This window comes from Cydia fagiglandana, chromosome 14, assembly GCF_963556715.1.
Source record: "Cydia fagiglandana chromosome 14, ilCydFagi1.1, whole genome shotgun sequence".
Taxonomy (NCBI): domain Eukaryota; kingdom Metazoa; phylum Arthropoda; class Insecta; order Lepidoptera; family Tortricidae; genus Cydia; species Cydia fagiglandana.
Window position 1 is genome coordinate 19,012,863 of NC_085945.1, and position 24,372 is coordinate 19,037,234.

At 39.0% G+C, this 24,372-nt stretch overlaps 3 protein-coding genes and 1 long non-coding RNA gene across 4 annotated transcripts in view; 1 reads left to right on the forward strand and 3 right to left on the reverse strand.

Moving 5' to 3' along the window:
- The window catches only part of LOC134670926 (uncharacterized), a 42,011-nt gene extending 36,221 nt beyond the window's left edge, over window positions 1–5,790 (reverse strand). The window contains exon 1 of the mRNA XM_063528759.1: window positions 5,502–5,790. The gene's annotated coding sequence lies outside the window, so the exon portion shown is untranslated. The remainder of the gene's footprint in view (window positions 1–5,501) is intronic.
- Window positions 5,791–6,316: 526 nt separating this feature from the next.
- Window positions 6,317–11,922, forward strand: LOC134670876 (probable ATP-dependent RNA helicase Dbp45A). The gene is made up of 10 exons (XM_063528691.1): window positions 6,317–6,450; window positions 6,575–6,768; window positions 7,069–7,280; window positions 7,811–7,946; window positions 8,420–8,589; window positions 9,007–9,234; window positions 9,654–9,781; window positions 10,444–10,597; window positions 10,843–11,025; window positions 11,806–11,922. The coding sequence occupies exons 1-10, from the start codon at window positions 6,375–6,377 to the stop codon at window positions 11,906–11,908; spliced, it is 1,584 nt and encodes a 527-aa protein (XP_063384761.1). The 5' UTR covers window positions 6,317–6,374; the 3' UTR covers window positions 11,909–11,922.
- Window positions 11,923–12,466: 544 nt separating this feature from the next.
- LOC134670928 (toll-interacting protein-like) lies at window positions 12,467–23,096 on the reverse strand. The gene is made up of 8 exons (XM_063528762.1): window positions 22,946–23,096; window positions 21,192–21,314; window positions 20,091–20,166; window positions 19,712–19,823; window positions 18,990–19,104; window positions 17,894–17,980; window positions 16,898–17,071; window positions 12,467–16,273 (listed from the first exon to the last, which is right to left on the reverse strand). The coding sequence occupies exons 1-8, from the start codon at window positions 22,997–22,999 to the stop codon at window positions 16,163–16,165; spliced, it is 852 nt and encodes a 283-aa protein (XP_063384832.1). The 5' UTR covers window positions 23,000–23,096; the 3' UTR covers window positions 12,467–16,162.
- The window catches only part of LOC134670956 (uncharacterized), a 169,260-nt gene continuing 157,354 nt past the window's right edge, over window positions 12,467–24,372 (reverse strand). The window contains exon 2 of the long non-coding RNA XR_010099152.1: window positions 12,467–15,875. This is a non-coding gene — a long non-coding RNA (uncharacterized LOC134670956). The remainder of the gene's footprint in view (window positions 15,876–24,372) is intronic.

The window sequence follows — 24,372 nt, forward strand, 5'->3', positions numbered from 1 at the left end:
TTAAACCTTATGGCTTTGTAATAGAGGCTAGCCGTGGCCCCACGTGAGGAGCACGGGCAGGCATATCCAACTATGACTCCTCTCTTTATTTTGTTGGTTGGACTCATGATCCGCAGGAACGGTGCCTCCTCTTCTATAGATGTACCTATGCGATAAAACCATCACTGCCATGCATATACCTACGTAATATGCTAACTGTTGACCATAGGAATGACGAATTTAGTTTTTACAACTTAGCAGACAGGATAGAGTATACGGAGTTATATACGGTATGTATCGGAGCGAGGGGCCGGGGGGGGAGACCCATTGATGTTTGGGTATGCTGAGCAGCTTTTGCTATGGAACCAACCCCGAAACCCCGGAAAAAAATTTATTCTCCCATAGAAAATTTCAACATCATACCAGCAAAATGTATGAAACTTCCAATTATTTTTCCGCGTTTTCGGGGTTGGTCCCGTGGTGGAAGTTGTTCAGTGTGACCTGAACATTAATGGGTCTCTTTTTTGGCCTTTCGTTCTGATACGTACTGCAATATCTTTGAACTTATTGTTAGTATAACCAGTATAACCTAGCAGTAAACATCAAATGGCATTCCGCACAGGAGTAATCTAAGGAACGCCCACTGCGGGTTCAAACCTACAACATCCTGTTAGAAAGTCGTACATACGTCGTAGAGGCGTAAGGCAGGGAGAGAGGCGTAAGGCAGGGAGACGTTATCTCTCCGAAACTGTTTACTGCCGTAATGGAAGACACCTTCAAGCTCCTGGAATGGCAAGGACTTGGCATCAACATCAACGGCGAATACATCACTCACCTTCGGTTTGCCGACGATATCGTAGTCATGGCAAAGTCGATGGAGGAACTCAGCAACGGTTGGGCTTGAAAATGAACATGGACAAGACGAAACTTATGTCAAATGCCAATGTTGTGCCCATCCCAGTCTCTGTTGGGAACTCGGTACTCGAAGTTGTTGACTCGTACATCTACCTAGGACAAGTAGTCCAATTAGGTAGGTCCAACTTCGAGAAGGAGGTCAACCGCCGAATCCAACTCGGTTGGGCAGCGTTCGGGAAACTACGTAATGTCTTTTCGTCCGACATACCTCAGTGCCTCAAGACGAAAGTCTTTAATCAATGTGTGTTACCAGCGATGACTTACGGCTCCGAAACGTGGTCTTTCACTATCGGCCTCATCTCAAAATTCAAAGTCGCTCAACGAGCTATGGAGAGGGCTATGCTCGGAGTTTCTCTGCGTGATCGAATCAGAAATGAGGAGATCCGTAGACGAACTAAAGTCACCGACATAGCTCACCGGATTAGCAAGCTGAAGTGGCAATGGGCAGGCCACATTGCGCGCAGAGAAGATGGCCGATGGGGTCGAAAAGTGCTCGAGTGGAGACCACGGACTAGCAAACGCAGCGTAGGACGTCCACCCACAAGATGGACGGACGACCTTGTTAAAGCCGCCGGAAGACGCTGGATGCGGGTGGCTTCCAACCGGTACGAATGGAGGTCCAAGGGGGAGGCCTATCTTCAGCAGTGGACGTCTTATGGCTGAGATGATGATGATGATGATGATGACATACGCTACATGTGACATATCTTCAAAAAAACATAAACTTATGCGAAATTAATATAAAGCCACAAATTAAGTAATACTCGTAATAGAAATGAAACCCAAAAAAAAACTGTAATCTCTAGGTGCCTCCGACTGAGATTTGAACCCGCGGTCTCTGCTTTGAAAAGCAAACGCCTTAGTAACAAGACCACAACGTGCCTTGACAATTGGCTCTAAATTCGGCTTCAGTTAGCTTTCGCTATGTGTCACTCATTCGTATTGATGATTCTATTAAATAAAAGAAATAGTTTGCAGTAAGCTGACTGACAGGCCTCTGTCAATGGTTGAAGGGCAAAACGTGAGATAGATGTATGTGATGACAAGACTGTACTGCTTTCGATGATTGTCAAAACGCTTTTACCTGAAATTAGCATAGCTATTATTCATTCAATATACGACCATACATGTATACTTTAAACGTCTATTTTTCCATATTGTTCAGATATATTTGACACGTTGACCGCTTAGATACCAGTGGTTCTTTGACAGCTAAGGTATCAATGATTTGTTGTAAGTGTAGAAATTATTGAATAGCGTCTGTTAAGATATTTGTGACATGTTGAGCGCTCACAAGTAAATGCTGCCATGACAGTCAACAACTTTTTGACAGTTTAAACGTTTACCTCTCTTTGAGCACCTGGAGTGTATAGCGACTTCTGCTGCTGACTGTACCGACCCCTCCCGACGTTGCTTAACTTTGGTCAAAAATCACGTTTGTTGTATGGGAGCCCCATTTAAATCTTTATTTTATTCTGTTTTTAGTATTTGTTGTTATAGCGGCAACAGAAATACATCATCTGTGAAAATTTCAACTGTCTAGCTATCACGGTTCGTGAGATACAGCCTGGTAACAGACGGACGGACGGACAGCGAAGTCTTAGTAATAGGGTCCCGTTTTACCCTTTGGGTACGGAACCCTAAAAATTAGCCGAAAACACCTCGCGTGATTTGTGCACAACCCCTATGATGAGCCATTAACTATGTAAAGTACTATACCAGAGATGTTATTGACAAATCACCAAAATGCCTAAATTTCATTTATCAGCCATCTTTATATTGCACTACTGTTTAAGATTATCTTTCCTTTAAAAATTAGTTGAAGTTGAAAAACGAAGTAGTTGTGGAAACTTTTCTTAGTACAGTCATTATATCCAAAAAACCGACCCTACCCGTGAATAATTAGTTCTTGGAGTTTCTTTTCGTAGGTCCCTCGGGGGGGGTCACTGGGAGTGTAAATTCAAAAAGTAGGCTGAATCAGGCTCCTGCGTATATTCGAAAAATGGTTTTTTTTTCCAAAAAAACGGTTTTTCTTCAATAACTCGGCCATTTTTGATTTTACAGTAAAACCGTAAGGACAAAAACTGTAGGAAATTTGATTCTCTACAAGTTAGTCCAGTCATTATATCCAAAAAACCGTCCCTTCCCGTGAATAATCAGTTCTTTGATTTTTTTTCGTACGTCCCTCGGGGGAATCACTGGGAGTGTAAATTCAAAAAGTAGACTGAATCAGGGTCCTGTGTATATTCGAAAAACGGTTTTTCTTGAATAACTCGGTCATTTTTGATTTTACAGTAAAACCGTGAGGACAAAAATTGTTCAGAATTTGATTCTCTACAACTTTGTTTCCCTTCATTTATGCCGTAAAGCGTGGAACATAGGAGATAATGATAATATTTTGAATTTGTCGCGTTTTTCAGGTTTAATTTCTAAAATATCGATTTTGGGGGAAAGAAGGTGGGAACCAAAATTGTTCAGAATTTGATTCTCTACAAGTTTAGTCCTCTTCATTTATGTCGTAAAGTTGAAAATAAACGAGATGTTGAAAATATTTTGAATTTGTCGCTTTTTTTAAATTTTATTTCCAAACTATCGATCCTAGAAGAAAAATTGTGAGGACCAAACTTGTAGAGAATCAAATTTTCTAAAATTTTTGTCTTCACGGTTTTACTGTAAAAACAAAAATGACCGAGTTATTCAAGAAAAACCGTTTTTCGAATATACACAGGACCCTGATTCAGTCTACTTTTTGAATTTACACTCCCAGTGATTCCCCCGAGGGACGTACGAAAAAAAATCAAAGAACTGATTATTCACGGGAAGGGACGGTTTTTTGGATATAATGACTGGACTAACTTGTAGAGAATCAAATTTCCTACAATTTTTGTCCTTACGGTTTTACTGTAAAATCAAAAATGGCCGAGTTATTGAAGAAAAACCGTTTTTTTTGGAAAAAAAACATTTTTCGAATATACGCAGGAGCCTGATTCAGCCTACTTTTTGAATTTACACTCCCAGTGACCCCCCGAGGGACCTACGAAAAAAAAATCCAAGAACTAATTATTCACGGGTCAAAATCTATAATGACTGTACTATCTGTAACATTTTCAAATTACGTTAATGTGCAAGTTCTTAAGAGTGGTATTCAACTTGTCCAATGTGTATTTACATCTCACATTTTGCGTGAGAGAGTGAGATGCAATGCACATTGGACCTAGATATTGGACAGGTGGAATACCAACCTAAGCAACTAAATGACATTTTTTAGGGTTCCGTACCCAAAGGGTAAAACGGGACCCTATTACTAAGACTTCGCTGTCCGTCCGTCCGTCTGTCACCAGGCTGTAAGTATCTCACGAACCGTGATAGCTAGACAGTTGAAATTTTCACAGGTGATGTATTTCTGTTGCCGCTATAACAACAAATACTAAAAACAGAATAAAATAAAGATTTAAATGGGGCTCCCATACAACAAACGTGATTTTTGACCAAAGTTAAGCAACGTCGGGAGTGGTCAGTATTTGGATGGGTGACCGTTTTTGTTTTTGCTTTTTTTTGTTTTTTTTTTTTTTGCATTATGGTACGGAACCCTTCGTGCGCGAGTCCGACTCGCACTTGCCCGGTTTTTACACATGTATGAGCAATATTAGGGCGGGATAAATGTTTGCAGCTATAATATTTTAAACGGGTGCAGTATGAAAAGTTAAAAATGGTTGAGAAAAAATTTTTCTGGCTGGATCCAAGCAAGATGTTTGTAGGACAGAAAATAGTAAAGGTAGCACATACATCCATGCATATTGAATATTTAGTATAAATAAACTTATCATAAGTACAAAAATACTTAAGATATGTATTCATAAGGATAACAAAGGAGACTTAATTAATGAATACTTTTTGTTGTGGTTGTTAGATAAAATAATACTGTGTTAATTGTATCATTTTAACCTGTAGGTTAGTTGAAGATTGTAAACAATATAATGAAGTAGGTAGATACAAACTGACCTGTTTTATTACTTTTAAGCCAGAGTAGCAACTATTGACCTTTCTTTTATTTTATCTGTTTGATAGTAAATTATTATATGATAAAACTTCATTAGGTAAATCTTTATAAGCCTATAGATTACAAGATTATTTAAGTTCAAGGGCGCAAGATACAATTTGACATTCTAATGTTGCAATGCATGTCTCCTGTACGTACGGTGCCATTGTGCCGGTCGGTGCATACATCCGAGTAAACAACTAGAACTACAGTTATACACATGTTATACATGAACACAGACACGATTGCGTAGGTAGCAACTGAGACCTAGTTCCTATTCCTGATCGCGATGTCCTATATAGGTATATACCATGTATAAACTACATGTACTAACTAAAATACTAAACACGAATACTAACGTGCAACTTTGTAACACTTGGACGAAAATTCAATACCATGCCACAAATAGAAACCGTAATTTCTCTTACGACTGTTTCTTACATACTTATTTAATATGTAGATATGCAGGGTATTTTACAATCGATTTTATAATGAACAAGAAACACTTCTTCATTATTTCATAATTAGAAGAATATAAGGTTTGTTAATAAATAAGATGAACACTTACCGGTAAGGTATAACGGCACGGAAACTCCTTATTACTGTAACTGAGTTAGGATGGAATACCCGGAATACGAGCTGCTCAAATGTTCATGTCTTCAAGCCGTAAATCAGGTAATGAAGCCACTGACGATTATTCGCTGTGTACAGGTAATTCTAGCGCTAACTGTAGTAGAACGCCACGTGTGATAACATCAATAGATAAACACAAATGAAACGGTTGAAATAAATAATTCCGAAAATAATATGCGACACGCGCCGTGTGCGTGACGGTCCCGCGGTCCAGCCAGCCACAGAGTGGATAACGATTTAACGATGGGATAACGAATGTAAATATTTGATATTTTGTAAGAAGGAGAAACGCTGTCATTGGCTAAAACGCAACGTAAGAAAGTTTTTCCATGGAACGAAGGAAGTGGATTGGATTATATACTTGCGACAACAGAATTCATTGGTTACAATTACATTTCCTTTGCAAGGCCATTTTTGTTTTGGTTTTGTATATTTCTACGTTCTACGTTCTACGTGTAGTATTTTCCGTTCAACGTAATAATTTACCGGAACTATTCTGAAACAAAATTAAATTGAACTACTAGACACGTAATGCCCCGGTGAAATCATTTGAATGCAAAATACAGTATGTGGTATAAATTAATAAAAAAGATTTGAATTATTATATGATGTAATATCAATGCTAGAATAGAACACGCTGGATCAACTCTTGCCTCTAACGGAGTGCGTAAACGTAAAAATAAACTATACTATATGTCAGCTGTCATTGTCATGTGGTGACAAAAACTCAAAAACGTGTTGACCAGATAAAAATTAAACTAATTTCTTATTTGTTATGTCCCATGTTTCTAAATAACATACAACAGCAATGGAAGACAACGAGGGAAAAGAATTTGCGGCTCTCGGTGTGAAGAAATGGCTTATAAAACAACTATTTAGTCTTGGTATGTTGTATGTTCTCTCGATTTGTTGTCGTAAATAATTATAATTTAGCCGTTGTAATTTATCGCAAAATAGTCTCAGCTGCCGTTCTAAACTATGTAAACTAGTTTTTTGTTATCTTTTCAGGAATTAAGACACCAACTCCAATCCAAAAAGGTTGTATCAAAGAGATACTGGAAGGCAATGACTGCATAGGTGCAGCAAAGACGGGCTCCGGGAAAACGTTCGCGTTCGCTCTACCCATCCTACAGAACTTGGCAGAGGACCCTTATGGGATTTTTGCGTTAGTTTTAACACCTACACATGAGCTGGCATACCAGGTATTGTAAACTGTTTAAAAAACTTTATAAATGGAGGCCCGCGGGCCGGGGTTTGGAGAGCCCCGCTTTAAGGTTAGGGGTTAAATTTCCAAAAATCCTTTGTTATATTCAGATTATCCAACTCTACAAGATTTAAGCTTAACAGTTATGGCTTTGCATTGTCTGTTAGTAACTAAGTATCTTGATCATAGATGAATTATATTTTTCATTTCACTAATTTTAAAATGCTTATATAAGAAAATATGAATTTAAGACTTTGAGAAATAACAATTAAACAAATACTAAATTTAATAAACACAGATAGCAGACCAATTCACCATCCTCGGGCAGCCCCTCTCCCTCCGGGTGTGCATAGTGACCGGTGGTTCCGACCAGCTGGAGGAGTCCCTGAAGCTCGCCAAGAGACCCCACATAGTGGTAGCCATGCCGGGCCGCCTGGCCGACCACATCACTGGCTGTGACACATTCTCTTTAAAGAAGATCAAATATTTGGTGTTGGATGAAGCTGACAGGTAAGTTTAGAACCAACTTCAAAAACTTAGATTTAGATGTTTAGTTTAGCCATTTTAGTTGCTATTAATATTTAATATAGTGCGTGCATGTGGTTGTAACGTTTTCAATGAAATTTGCTAATATGGGGGTTTCTCGAGGGCGAAAAATCGATCTGGCTAGGTCTTATCTATACTTAGTGGTTTTTTTCACTGGACATTTTGCATGTGCATGATGTACAAAACATAATAAATAAATAAAAAGCCTTTTATCTCCTTTCATTATACATAAACTTTGTTAATATAATTTTGTTAATTTAATTTGTAGGAACCCGTTAGGTGAAGGCCTCTTCCAAAGACGTCTTTTTCACAGTTTTGGTGCTATTCTTTTCCAGTTTGGACCAGCCATTCTTTTCATGTCTTCTACGCAGCGCATGTTTGGTTTGCCTTTTCGGCACTTACCATCTGGGCCTTTCCAGTTCGTGACTATGGCTGTCCATCTGTGGTGCAAAACATACACTTACTATAAATAAATACGATTTTGTTGTTTTCAGGCTATTTAGTGAATCATTCACAGATGACTTGGAGACAATATTCAGCGTGTTGCCGGCAAAGAGACAGAACTTACTCTTCTCTGCCACTATTTCAGATGAAGTCAGGGACTCTAAAATACTTTCCTTGAACAAAGAAGTAAGTTAAGAATTTAAATTAATGTGCAATCAAAGCACTAAAATATTTACAATTTAAGGGCATTTACACATGATTAATTCCATACACGGCGGGAAGAAGTTGATAACTCGAAATATTCTACCGAAGAAATTTGAACTTAAAATAAAATTACATAAGGTTCAAATTTCTTCAATTTTTTCCCGCGAGTTATATAATGGAGGATGAATTCCGTACATGACGGAAAGAAGTTGCTAACTCAAGGTGTAGAATTGAAGAAATTTTAACCTTATGTAATTCTATTTTAAGGTCAAATTTCTTCAATGTTGTCATCTTCTTCCCACCATGTACCGAATTGTTTTGAAGACTACCTTGTGTCAATTGTGGATTGAATAAAATATTGTAAAAAGTGTATCTTCATATGATTTGTTGTACCTTGCCTATCTTTTACTTCTCAGTTTATCAGTTTGATCATTTCATGGCGTATTTGTTTCCAGAAACTGGTAATATGGAAGGAAACTGATTCTCAACTGACTGTCTCCACACTGGACCAGCGATACGCGGTATGCCCCGCTTACGCTCGCGACGTGTATCTAGTGCAGGCTCTCAGGAAATATCGCGAGACCAAACCGAGCGCGCATGTACTGGTTTTCACTGATACCAAAAAGTAAGTATTCTCATTTAGTGGTTCTCTGGTTGCACCTTGGATTGCAACTTGGGAACCTGAGTTCCTACCGCGAACCACGTTCGACGTGTTGCCTCTCTGTCGCACTTGTACATTCGTACGTAGGCCTTCTGTATCCCCAGAGTATATAAGCGACGAGAGCGCGATGCCTTTGTTATAAATATGTCTGTATACACGCGGCAATCAATTGCTTTCTTTTGATTGAATGTTAAAATTTACTATTGGAATTAATTTTGTTGCCTTATTCATGCATGTAAACCTGTTTCAAAACTAACATAATTGTCATTTTGGTGCATAATATATACTGCGAAGCCCTGTGTTACTAGACGGCCGCGCTGCGCTTGTTATATCTGAACACCTAAAAACAAAGGTTATCCACCCACATCTATTTTACAACAGAGAATGCCAAGTCCTCTCAATGATGCTAAACGCCATCGGTATGGACAACGTGTGTCTCCACGGCTTCATGCGGCAGAAGGAACGCGTGTCCGTGCTGGCGCAGTTCCGGAGCAATCTCAAATGCACGCTCGTGGCCACTAACGTGGCGGCCAGGGGGCTCGACATACCCACGGTGGACCTGGTGGTTAATCATAAGCTGCCGACGGAGCCTAGGGAGTATATACACAGGTGGGGCAAACTTATAGAAGAAGGTAAAGTTACCCCAATTTACTATGCCATAAGTCGTTATTGAATGAAAGTGAGCATGGTAAACTGAAATGCACGCTCGTGCTCACCAATCTGATGTTCACCAAAACCGAAGTATCTTCCGACTTGTGGTCTAAATTATAAATTTAAACATGACATGACTGGGCCTCTCCCCTTTTAGTTCAAGTACGCTACTTAACTTACTAGTTTGGCGCGATGACCCAAAATGAGTCTTGGCCTCCAACACAAGAGCACGCCATTTTACCCGTTCCTGCGCGGATTCACGCCAGCTTTTACTGACGCAGAGCTCCCGGAGATCTGTCTCCACTCTATCCACCCACCGATACTTAAACGTCGGGGACACACCGATACTTAAATTTTAAAATAGTAAATTTATCCAGGGTGGGCCGAACAGCGCGGGCGGGACGCACTGGGATGGCGATCTCGCTGATCACGCCGTACGATATCCTGAGACTGGGCGAGATCGAGGCGCACATCAACACCAAACTTACCGAGTTCAAAATTGACGGTAAGACATCTACCTGTTATAGCTAGCGTTTAACTGAGGCGGTTGGTAAGAAGTTTTTATAGTCAGCTAAGGCCTGGTTGAAGGTTTGTATTATGTTAGTATTAAGTAAGTAAAAATAAAATATTCAATTCAAAATTGAGGGCAAGCAATAGGGAATATTACGAAAAAACGCAGAGGGCGTCACCAGCACAATCACAGGGCCTACCGCGAAACACGAAAATCGAAAGTTCGGTTTCTGCCTCTCTATCTCCCTTGCCTATTCGATCGATAGAGAGGCAGACCGCCTTGATACATCAATGTGTTAGTGAAAACTTGTCAAAAAACTGTTTAAGGCCTAGTATGTATAAGCACAGAATAAATAATAGTACTAAGTACAGAAGACTCACTCTCTAACAAAACGCGTCTGTTACGATCAGCACAGATATGGCCGCTAGGTGGCGACAGCGCCACGCGCGGCTTATGGCAAACCCCAAAATTGGGGCCGAACGGATGTACTTTTAGCTACCTGTAGCAAAGCGTCGAAATCGCGGAGTGAGCCACGCCTGGTATAAGTCACTCTATGGTTTACTGGCGACAGAACATTGCAGTACTACACTACTCCCTATTATAAACTGACTTTACGACTGAGGAACTTTACACTGACATAATATGATTATCTACAGATGACGAAGCAGTAAAAGTGTTCACAACAGTGAGCGTCACCCGGCGGGAGCAGGAGGCACAGCTCGACAATGAGGAGTTTGAGGAGCGGAAGAGGAGCTACAGGGTGAAGAGGTGGATCCAAGCTGGGGTGGATCCTGATGCCATGGAAGCCGGGTCAGTGATGAAAATGATAGTTTAACTAACCCAATCTGTTCTGCTTTGCTTTGCTATTCTGCTTTCGTCACTCATTGTACGTTCGTCATTCGTCGGTGGCTATGTAGAATGAGTGACGAAAGCAGAATAGGACTAATTTAAGAACTTGACGAAAAATAATGGGACGACCCAAGACGATACCACCTGTTGCGCTTAATTTTCTTAATTTGTTAATTTTTCCCTACAATGCATGATTTTATCCACAGATTAGAAGAAATGCGTCGCAAGCGCATCAAGGCCGCCAAAAAGGCCAAATTAGCTAAAATCAAGCAACTACAGTCGCAAGTGAAGAACGAGACAGGAGATCGACTCCAGCCTGAAGACATAGACGCCAGCATCAAAGAGGGGCTCAAGAAAGTCAACAAGAGCTTGATGAAGAAAGATGACAGGTTATTTATTTGTAGTGTTATGGTAACATTCCATTTCTAACCGCAGCTGCACTCCCGGTACTGAACGCGTCGCTGTCATTGTCAATTTTCATACTAAAATGAACAGTAATGCAGCTGCGGTTAGAAATGGAATGTTACCATTAACCTTTTCGACGCCGTGTCAAACAAAAGCTGTCACTCGGACGCCACGTCACCGAAGTGTCAAAACCGAAATTGAACTTAATGCATAGCATATACACGCAGGTCTATGTTGCTCTGTGGTCTGTGACCGATTAATCCGTCTTTGGCGTTGGACCTGCGGTACGGATATATCGGTCATTGGCGTCCAAAAGGTTAAGTGCGCTCTCTAACAACTCGGCCTTTGTGACGCATCTCGATGACACATTTTAGAGACTGGTTCTGTAGCGTTCGACTCGCTACGAGGGACCACACACAGCCTCGCAATATATTTTTCGATTAGTTATTTTTGAATCTTATTGCAAATCCCATAGTAATTGTAATTCAATAACCGGTTAAAGTGACCGCAGCTTTTTTATGCAGGTAAATAGCATGTGCGGTTTTACTTACAATATGCAATGAGTTATTTCATATGTATCTCTAAGGTTACTTAAAGGTTAGCTGGAAGAGATCCCTTAACGGGATAAGTTCGCCTTTGTACACATTTACTGTATTCTCTCTGTGTTATGTACTTGTTTTGTGCAATAAAGTGTTTACTACTAGTTAATAGCTGTAAGGGCCAGCTTGAAAGCTAACGACTATAACACGTACTATTCATTACAGGTTCAAGGATGTGATAGGGAAGATAAGCAAGATCAAGAGGAAAGCGGAGAAGGTCAGTACCCAGAAAGAACCCGGGAAGAAAAAGAAGAAAGTTAATAAATAAATTTGTTGGTGTAATATTGAGTTTAATTTTTTGCATAACTTTTACCTTAAAATAATCATAGTTTATTAAGAGTCATTTGCGGAAGTGCCACACTCTTAATATAGACGCTGCTTAAACCATCATCTTATTGATGGGACAGGCCAATGAATGAATAGTAGAAGAGATGTAGTCTAAGAATCATGTCCCGTAGTTTCCTCTTAAGGCCGCACCATTCTATTCCAATGAATCCAGCTTTGATGATTCATTTCAAGACAAGTCAAATTTCTCGAAAGTACAATCTAATTGGAATCTGAAATCGGAACGCCAAAGCTGAAATTCTATTGATGAGTATGTGGTCAATAAATCATACTATGCTTGAGAAAAGGGTTAACAAAGTGCTAGAGACGGATCAAGAAAAGTCTGCAGCGGATTCGATAGCGCACGCAATGCAAATATTAATACGTCATAATTTCATAGAAGTTAACATTTAAATAACACGTTCACTGCGTGGGCTATCAAATACGCTGCAGACTTTTCTTGGTCTGATTGCTGGTAAATAAAAGTCCAATAAATAAGTAGGTTTATAATTTATTTATACATTGTAAAATTACAAATAAATACAACAATAATATTCATTTAAGCATTGCACCGACGGCAAATAATTTGGCACTTTAGCTGACAAGCCTTGGATATGGGTATTTTAATATGCCACGAAAACAATGACGTCGCATATCGATCGCTAAAGAATCAACATGTTTTTATTATCACTTTATTTGTTATTAAAACAACTATTGTAATAAAAGTAACTATAAATAAAAGATGCTACACATGTAGGGTATCATAAATAGAAATGTGTTTTTATCTGAAAATTTGTACAGCAAACAAAGTCATTTTCCATTTTGAAGGGCAAGATCTTTTTCTAAAGTCTAACTAAACTTCACAAAATCAAAATAATAGTTAAAATACATTGAGTTATTATTACAATGGAGAATAAGCCATACCAAACTATGAAATTGTCGTAACCACAACCTGTACCTCACGACCAAAACCTCGCAAGTGCCGTAAAATTCATGGCGCTTACGCGTTTAGGTCGCGAGACTCACGCTCCGCTTCTATGGTTTGTCAAAACAACAACTCATGCCGCAAAATACTGATTCTCAGTGCCGATTCTATACGTAGTAATCATAGACTAGGAACTCTAGACCGAGTTTAGAGCAATTATTTCATGCAACCGATGATGCCAAAAATGCGGGGCTGCGTGGGACGAGGTGAGCGAAGTCCCGTGCCGTGATTGGTCCGTTCAAAGACACGGACGTCACACAAAGACACTTTCGACTCGAACATGGAGTAAAATTACCGTATGCGTGGCAGAGGGGGAGCGCGACTATGCTCAGTCTGGAAAATGTTTTGTCTGTGGTAGTAATAATAATTCAATGTTTAAATATAGCTTACAGTTTTTGATACACATTACTATATTCTATATAATGTCTTCCGTTGGCCATCTAAACCTATGTGCCACTACCAACATACAACAATAATTATCACTTTTCTATTTGTCGTCTACTTACTAACGTGTACGTAACGTGACAACTACAATTCTGTGCCTAGTGAAACCTCCTCAGTGGTTCCACATCCAATGTAAAAACTAGAGATGGACAGAGTACCCATCAAATAGGTATTATAGGACAAATAGGTAAATAAATAGGTATTATAGGACATTTCTTACACAAATTGACTAAGCCCCACGGTAAGCTCAAGAAGGCTTGTGTTGTGGGTACTCAGACAACGATATATATAATGTTTAAATACTTAAATACATAGAAAACAACCATGATTCAGGAACAAATATCTGTATCATCATACAAATAAATGCCCTTACCAGGATTCGAACCCGGTAGCCATCGGCTTCATAGGCAGGGTCACTACCCACTAGGCCAGACCGGTCGTCAAAATCAAGATTGACTCGAATATTCGACCGAATTATTCGGTTCACATTTAACATCTGTACTAATACATTTATTATATGGGCATGTAATGAGGAGGGATGAATGAATGCCATATAGGCAAAAGAATGTTAGGGATGAGATGAATGTGTATTACGTCACAGCAACTGGGGGAGAGGGGATCATGCCAAGGGGGTAGAAGGCGGAAGGGGGAGGGAGTCTAAAAAATCGAAATTTTGTTTGATGTGATTAATGGACGGATAGGATTCAATTAATATTCGGCCCATCTCTAGTACCGACCGATAGTTTCGCTAAAAATACTAAAATCACATTTAATATTCTACTGTAATGTTGAATTTGGTGTTATCGCCAATAAAATAAATTGAGCAAAATGCATTGTCGATGCTCGAAATTAATATAAGTAGGTAAAAAAACTTAAAGTCATTAAAATGTTATTGGTATCAATGATCAACTATTTTCTAGTCTATGTCATTGCCATTATGCATTATTGATAATAGAGTATTAAAGTTGTGGAATGTGAAATAATCCGTTGCCTCGGGATTATGTAAAAAATTTAATGTCATAAACGAGAAAATACTTGATTAAACAATGTTTTAACTTTAAGAAACAGCTTAATAAATTATTTGTGAATGGTTTCTGGAGGCCTTGGTCATTTTTTCTTCGTAGGTAAGGTAGGTACTAGTGCTCGACGCTGCACTAGTATTCGACATGGGCACTTTATGTCAGAGTAATATATAGGTTAAATTTTAACAGCGAAGATTTTTTGTATTCAAATTTAATCCTTGTCACTTTGACATAAAGTGCCCATGTCGAATACTAGTGCAGCGTCGAGCACTAGTACTTCTACCTTATATGGCATTTATTTCGGTTTGTAAAACAATGTTTTCATGACAAAATTTGTATTTAAAAACCTACATACATAGTTTAAAATGTTGATTTAAATAGACTGATTTCTTACTTGATGTTACTTATAGTGCAATATGAAGCTATTCTTTATAATAATAAGGCCGATTTGTTTCTATAAAAAGATGGAAAAGCGCCTTTCTATTTGAACTATTTACTATTCTTGTAAACGTGGTACGTTGCTTTATAAGTTTAGACTAAAAATATTTAACTTCTTGGGGCTGTTCCATAGTTTTCAACATAGACAAAATAATACTAAAATACGAAATGAAAAACTTTATAGCCTCAAATTTGACAGCTGAGGTAGATGGCGTTGCAATAATGACGCAGTAAGTATGTTGTCAAGCGCAAACGTTTGTCAATCCAGTGATCATAAAACCGGACAGCGCCATCTACTTACACCGTCGTTACGGCTATACTACTAGAGTTAGACCAAGAAAAGTCTGCAGCGATTTTGATAGCCCACACAGTGTAAGTGCTATTCTAAACGTCAAACTTCTATGAAATTATGACGTATAAATAACACTTGCACTGCGTGGGCTATCAAAATCGCTGCAGACTTTTCTTGGCCTAACTCTACTTGACGAGTCAGTATTATTTTGTCTATGCTTTTGATTATAATTTTCCCCTGTATTATTATTAACGATTTTATAATGAGTTTATACAGCTTATTTAAATCTAAAATTTTAATTTTATTAACATATTAAATGCCCTTATAGCCGCATATAAATGATAAACTCTTGTTTATGCACACATTGACATGTTAAACTTGCTTATGTACTTTTGTTATCAAACTAAATTTTACCTTTAATATGTGACTAAAAGAGCGGGATGTAAAAGCGAATGCTAAGCGCTTATATTCTGTAAGTAAGTATTGTATAATTACTTGAATATGACACTGAACGTATACTAGACGATATAAATCTCAAAGTATTTTTTAACAGACACCAAAAACTGAAAATGTAAAGCGTTTGAATGACTCAAACCAGAGTTTCCCATAAAGTTTTAAGTCATAATGTATTGTTTTTCCGCATTTTCGTTAGTCATAATTTGGTTTTTCTCAGAAACGCGTACTTTTTCAGAATTACCATAAAACAAACTTAACCTATCTATAGGATAACCTTATGAAAATCCTGAAAAACTAACGGTTTCAGAATTATGACTAATGATAATCTGACAAACATTACATTATGACTTTCAATAATTATGTCAAACAAAGGGACCCGTCTCTATGTACATTAAATCTTGCCAGGCTTTAAAAACTTATGTTTGCAACATTTTCTTGGGACAATGTTGCCCAAGCCCCCTTATGCCAAAAACAATGCTAAGAAAATGAACACCTAAGAATGAATTTGAAATGTAAAGTAATATCGACCAGTACCGCCCAGTGTCCAGTTGTGTGACGTGACTATTCGGACATCTGAAGGAGAGAGTTGATGGTGGCGTCCTTGTCGCCGTGGTTCACCTCCAGCACGGACTTGATCACCTCCTTGTCCATGCTTGGGAACATTTCTTCTATCTGGAATTGCAAAAAAAAATTTTTGGAGAAAAATTCCATGATACATGTTTTTTAGCGTTCCGTATCCCAAAAGGAAAAAACGGAACCATTATAGGATCACTCGTGCGTCTGTCTGTTAGTTCGACCATCCCCCCCTTCTTTATTTCCGAAACTACTGGGGGTCTAAAATTTTGAAAAGAATATACAAAATAGTTTTTTACCTATAATGACAAGAAAACCAATTAGAAATGTGCAGTCAAGCGTGAGTCGGACTTAATCCGACCTCTACGGGTTTTTTTAGACACATTTCAGTCACGTGCCACATAAAAAAATACATTGTTAAAAATTGGGTAATGTACGGAACCCTTGGAACGCGAGCCCCACTCGCACTTGACCGGTTTTTTTTATCGCTGACTGTAATTTTCTTTCGATAGGCAACTAATACTCATCGAGACAGTTTTAACAAACCCAAACACAATTAGGTTACGTCGTTTTATTTATCACAGAATTCCTACGGCCACCTTCATGTCATATTATTTAATACATATTTATGCAAAATTTCAGCTAAGCGATTTAGCATCCTAGATTTGATCCACACTAACCAACGAACATACTAACAAAGATAAATAAAAGCTGGCAAAATACCTGTTGTATCTGCTCCGGCGTGATAGGGGGCGGCGGGGGAGGATGGGCCCTCTGCGGCGCGGGCTGCATGGGCTGCTGCGGGTGCTGCGGGTACACCGGCATGGCGGCGTAGCCCATCCCCGTGCTGGGGACCACCAGCACTGGGGGGAAGGTCGCCACGGCCGCCGGGCCCACCTGAAAAAAAACCTCTTTAGTATAAAGCAAATAATTGCGGTAAAACTTTTAAAAAAGTTTTACCGGGAGCGTTCTTCGACAAAATGACAAAATCGTAGACACTGAACCATTTTGTCCTAACTGGAATACTTAAGCAGTGACGGATATGCCCTAAGGCACAGTAGGCCCGGGCCTAGGGCGGCAAGATATTTAGGGGCGGCCAATTGTGACAAAAAATTCGCTGATGGTAACAAGAAATAACTCAAAATGTAGTCAATATTATGGGTGCTTTGAAAGAGGCGGCTACAGGGCCTAGGGCGGCAAAGACTGCAAATCCGCCACTGTACTTAAGACCTGCGCAAACCGGCGCAGCTCAGCGCAGATCACATATATTCTGTCCTATTTCAATTACATTAAGGTATAAATTTGAATGCTCTGAGATCGACCTCGGAGCATCACGGAGGATTGTTACTCTGCGGCATCGAGGAGCATGTTCGAGGATACCGCGGCGGTATCGGCGTCCCCCGGTATGCTTATTTTTCTTGCTTTGCAAAAAATTATCTTTCATTTCAAGGTCTATTGTATTGGTAGTATCGCTAACTCCTGCTACAGAACTGTTAATATTTAAACATCATCATCATCATCTCAGCCATAAGACGTCCACTGCTGAACATAGGGGAGGCCTATGGCCTTTGGGGGGTGTATGCCATAATCGCCACGCTTGGCAGGCGGGTTGGCAATCGCAGTCGAGTACACCGAATTTGAGAGACGTCTTGGACGTAGTTTAAGGACATACCCGGGTGCATATTTAAACATAGTGACAGACAAACACAAATAACTCACAGAGTAACTGAGCACGAGGTTGATCATGCCTTCAACTCCGTCGCCCTGCTTGCCGTTCAGCGGGTACCAGTCCTCGTGGGTCTCGCCCTGCCAAACAACATTCATAAATAAATATTAGGGGACATCTCACACAGGTGAACCTAGCCCAAAACTAAGCAAATCTTGAATTATGGCTGCTAGGCGACGATAGGGTACTTATATGTATAGATAAATAGATACTTGTGTCGTTAAGTCGTTCCTTGTGCAAAGGCTGTCTGTGCGGTGATCCAGCGTGGATACCTTTTCTCCGGGAACGGCAAAGAGCGGTTTTTTTATGTATAGTTTAAATAATTATTTATAAAAATTATTGATAAATAAATCTATACATATAATAAATACTTATATACAAAGAAAACACGCAGCCACCAGGACTCAGGAACAAATATTTGTGTTCATCACACAAATAAATAGCCGTACCGGGATTCGAACCCAGGACCATGGGCTTCACAGGCAGGGTCACTACCCACTAGGCCAGACCGGTCGTCAATATCTATGTAATATTTTATTTAGAAGGTATTCCTAGATTCCTACTAACTTTTGGAGGCGTAAGGGCTTTCTCAAAGTCAATCTGTATTGTATTGTGTACCAAAACGCATTTCACTGTTATCTCTTCTATAAAATGGTGAAGGTAAGATGATTAGAGATGCATATATATTCGGCCTGACCATCAGCCGAATATCCGGTATCCGGCCGCCGGATATTCGGCCAACGGAACTATACCTACATTTCGGTTTTTCAGGTGCGCATTCTGCAGGTTTGACCTGTTTCCTAGTGAACGTTCGCGCGGACTCATTTTTAGGGTCGAAATGAGTGCGCGTGCAAATCAATGGAATTATTAAATTGTTTTAAAATAATAAACGAGTACGATTATGACCGTGTCTGTTTCTTAAATCCAATTTGTTTACTCCGAAATCAAGCAATGTTACTATCCGGTATCCGGCCGGATAGTAGGTCACTATCCGGTATCCGGCCGGATAATAAAATAATGGCCGGATAGGCCGGATACCGGATAGTAACCGGATATCCGGTGCATCTCTGAAGATGATGATCAGCTTACATTAAGCACGGCCTGCGGGATGGTGATGTGTGTCCAGGCGATCAGCTCGTCCATGGTGAAGGAGCACTCGTCGAAGATCTCCAGGTACACCGAGTTCACGCCAGGGGGCAGCAAGCTGAAAAGATTATCCACTTTCAGTTTAAACCAGCTTATTCATAGAACTTAACCAGCCTCAATTATAGTTCGTTTTTTTTAGCATTAGAAATAAGGTAAACAATCTTGATGTGTCTTTTAATTGTAAAACACATTTAAAAAAAAAAAATTACGGCAAATTATATGTAACATTTATGAATCTAATACGATCATTTATATTCTTCTGCTTTCATAAGTAATAGTTACGGATTTTTAAAAAGCGTTTTTGAATTAAAAGACGTCACAATCGCTTACCTTCTTCCAAGTTCTTTCTAATGCTAAAAAAAACGAACTATAGCTAATCTATGTTTTATCACTTTTATCAGAAGTCTAGAACAATAACGACAATCGATTATTAGCAAATTAAAGCTTGTAGAGTCAGACCAAGAAAAGTCTGCAGCGATTTTGATAGCCCACAAAGTGCAGGTGTTATTTTATACGTCAAACTTGTATGAAATTATGACGTAAATAACACTTGCACTGCGTGGGCTATCAGAATCGCTGCAGACTTGTCTTAGTCTAACTCTACCAACAATTTTATTTATTTAAACTTTTTTTACAACAAAAAATATTTAAACGATTTTACTAACCAATGAATGACTTTATTCCAGCGCGGGGTCTTTCCACCGCTGGGGTCCGTGTGGGTCTCGTAGATGCAGTGACCTACACGCAGACGCACGTACGGGTCCATACGGGTCAGTCCTGCAAAAAATACCATACTATCTTTCTAAATGGAATGACAAAGAAAAAAAAAACAACGGGTTGCACTCCGGGAGTGCCGGCAGAAGTGAAAACTCAATGACAATGTAACAGTTTTTAGATCAGGTCACGTGTCCGTCTTACGTTTTACGAATCTTGCGGTCATGTGACACCTGTCGCGAGTTTAACATCTTTTCCCCGTCATAAAAAGTGCACAGCGCCGCTAAAGAAGTTTTCACTTCAAAAATATTAAAGAGGTAGTTAACTCACCATAGTTCTTAACCAACTTCGCCTGAGCTATAGTGATGCTCAGCCTCGCTGTCAACGGCGGGCCTGCAGCGGGGACCTAAAAAATAAAAACATATATTTGAGCCTCTTTAAATGTTGGATAGGCACAACAAGCTTTCTTTGACACAGTACAATTACTTTGGGCACCGATCACTTTACGAAATGGAGCATATAAGACAGTCAAGAATCAAGTTGCATTGCCACGGCTCATGGGAGCGTAAAAAGCGACTAGTAAATATCAAATGATATTTCGTTCATAAGTTCCGAAAAACTCATTGGTAAAAGCTGGGGTTCGGACCCGCGACCTCCAGATTGAAAGTCGCACGATCTTACCGCTAGGCCAGCAGCGCTTCAGCGCACCATATTGATTTCAAATTCAAGTGGCAATTTTTCTTGTATGATAACTTAGGAAAATATTCTAATGGTGATGACCTTTTTTACATTTTCTTAAGAAGAAAAAAACGTACAGAGTATACTTGAATGCAGACAGCCCGCGCCGACATAACTCAAATGAAAGACAACAAACGCTAGCACAATAGTCAGTAAGTACTTTATTGAATGTATAGTCAAAGTCATTATCTTATCTCATGAATGAATCATCTTTGTATTGTGCAACTAAATCTAATGACTGATACAATAAGTATCATGTCACAGTCACGTTCCGCGATTGTTGCGCCATTTAGGGTCCTAGCTAAATTGGTTGTTTAATACTTACGCTATAGAAATTCCAATATAGCAAGAACCCTAAATGGCATATTGATGATTAGCCGGGTCCACACAGAGCGAGCATAGGTACATACGAGCCAGGCAAATTCCTCGCGCACAAGACGGCCAGTGTAGGTAGATGTGCCTCGGCGGCGGCGGCCCGCGCGAGGCAAGACTAACTAGACATTCATATTAAAATAAATATGTACACTAAATTTACTCCAGAGGTGATTTTCATGATCATAGTGAAATCATACTTGCTTGTGCTTCCATGTACAGGAAGAGTAATCAACTAATCACCAATATTATACACTCTAGCCAGCTACAGATTTATTTTCACTAAATCTTGTGAACCAATTTGTATGAAACATCATTTACCTGTGCACCACATAGTTGTTGCTGCAGTGCCAATGCTGCTTGATAGTCTGCGTCCATGGCATTGTCAGCGGCTGTGTCTCCGTCGGCACGGAGGAAACCAGCTGGCAGCGGACCCAGCAACACCTGTACCAAACAAATTTATTAGAATAAACATTTATGAAAACCACTTTATTGCCTGCATAGATTTTATAGCACGTTTTGATTGCAAAGTTAACCTCTGTTAAGTTAAAGTTAGCCTAGCCGCCCAGAGACCTATAAAGAGGTCTCCTGTTCCATTCTAATTTGAACTTAGTGTTGACAAAATAAAATTTAATTTTGCTTGGCAAGGTTAGACGTATGGGCGGCTAGAGGTTCATACATTTTAGCACTTTAATTTATTAGTAAGTCAGCTCACCTGCAAAAACGTTACCCCACAACCACATGCTCTCTACCTTCTCACACCATATTGTCAGGTGACAACGAAAACTCGCTAATTGTAAAAAATAATAAAAATCAACCTTGTTTTGGTGCAACATTGGTCCACTATGACTGAACTCGTAATAACACTTGAACTTGTTGTGTTGTAAATAGTGAGTTATGGTTGTCACATGGCAATATACTACTTGTAGCACACACCCCAGTGCGCTATGGTTTTCTTGTTCAAACTATAGGCAGGGTTTCATTTATATTTCCTTTGCACAAATTTTAATGTCTCTATTTAACAGTTGACCGAGAGAAAAAACATTTTAAACCATAGTTTGTTATATTTTTTTTTAAATTTTAATTTTATATTAGAGTAGATTTTTTAAAGAATCAGAAATGGTCTAAGTTTTAACCAAAAATCTAGACACGCGGCACCGTGTCAAGCCAAGCTCTCCTTTTTTACATTTATGTTTTTGATGGGATAAATCATATTACAGAATGCCTTGAATATCAGTATCAGGAAATGATGGAATATAATTTGGAAGAACTATTTTCTGAAAGGAAAGTGTATTATAGGAAAACTTAAAAGAATCATTTCTTCCCCCGATCTCTACACAATGTAGGTAAAGACCGGTTTTCCTAGGATAGCGGTGCCGTCATATAGCGTCCGTCTCCATACTAAACAATATGGCTAAATATGGATATTGTAGTATTTGTATGGAGACGGCCGCTATATGAAGGCACTGCTATCCTAGGAAACTAGAGCATAACAAACTTTGGATGATTTTATATGCTACACTTAGGTGTTAGAGACTGCTCAAATATTTAGCACCCCTGCATGTTATATTCTTATTAGCGGCAATTAGCAATTATTTTAAACATTACTGCATAAAGATATACAATTATATACAAATGGTGGACTTAATGCCAAAAGGCATCCTCTACCACTCAACCATAGGGCCAAACAGAAACACAATAACTCTCAAGTTGAAATTTATAAAATCACAACCATTTTCAATAAACCACAGCCTAGAAAATTATCCAGGTCAAGTGGAAGTCAATTATCCTAAGCACATTGACCTCATGAAAACACTAAGCGCCCGAAACTCGATAATCTTATAGTGATAAGAGAAATCTCCAGAACATTAATGATATTAAACTCTATGAAAATATTCCAATAAACTAAATAATATCATTAAAACTTGTTGAACCGGTTCCGTAGTCTATAAACGGAATAACGATGTTTTTGATAGGCGCAATAAAATATTGTAATGATTCATACGCGCAAGGCAAAACAATTTTATTGCTATTACTTTCCTCTGTAAGTGTTTCACCATAATTTTAGGACTCACCCGGCGTCGACGCTCCTCGTTTCTATCACCGTCGTTTGGCATCGTAGAAGTCATGTTTAAATAACACTTTAAAATAATCCACTAAGCTGATTCACCGATTTATTTTCCTCGACAAAGACGAACGAAAATTGATTTGACAGCGACGGAATATTTTTTTTTTTTTTTTTTTTTTTTTTTTTTTTTTTTTTTTTTTTTTTTTTTTTTTTTTTTTTTTTTTTTTTTTTTTTAATGGCCTTCTATTAATTTGCCAGTGTCATGTCGATTTGTGTTAACAATAATCAAATAATTCAGAACGCGAAATCTTACCGAAGCCACAGTTGCTAATCCATATTATGAATACTTCTAAAAAATCAAAAGGGTTAGTATGGGTTAGAGAAAACGATTCACAACTACTAGGTTAGTAATATTAGACATGAAGAAAAATGAGAGACAAAATTATTATTAAATTGATAAACAATCAAATCATTAAAACTTTAAATTATTAAGCTTGCAAAAAGAGATCAGGGCCACTAAGATGTCCCTATCTTTAACTTGTAACAACTCTAAAATGTGAGTGGGGAAAGGGACTTTAAGACTTACGAGATCTGCGTATAGGCCATCGTGATTATATAACGGACACACAAAGAAAATATGATTTAGGTCTCCTTCGTCCAGTCCGCACTCACATAAAGAGGAGTCCCGAATATGAATTTTCTTTAAGTGGGCAGGGGTACTGCAGTGTCCCAACCTCATTCTGATGATAACAGAACAAAACTGTTTTTCAATAAATATTTTTGAAAACCATGGTTTTCGCGACACAGAAGGTTGTACAAGGTAATAAGGTTTAGACTTGCCACGGTTGGAGGTAGACCAATCAGCAGCCCAAGTCCGGGTCAGCATCCTGGCCGCAAGAGGGACTAAATCATGACAGTAGTTTCTAAACGGGACCTTGTCACCACATACAACGGCGTCCTTGGCGACTCGGTCGGCCCGCTCATTTCCTGAGACCCCCGAGTGGCCAGGAACCCAAGCCAAGACAACCTCAAGTCCTCTTTCCCTGCAGCATAAAAGATTCTTCTTTATTTCGTACACGATAGGGTTATGGCACCGAACCGCGAATGGATTTGATAATAACGCCTGTAAGCAACTACGGGAATCCGAAAAAATAATACTTTTTCTTAACTTGAAGATTAAAATATATTTAACGCTCTCCAATACACCAATACATTCACCAGTGAAAACTGATGATTCAGGAGGGCATTTAACTTTTTGAACAATCTCATACTGAGAGTGGTAAATACCTACTCCCACACATCCTGTCGGGGTCAATTTGGACGCATCGCAATATATTGTGTTCCAACCATGCCATTCACGGGAAAGGATCTGACGCATGTATTCGTTAGCATGCGGATCGTTGTGACTTATATCGAAATTTAAGATAACACGAG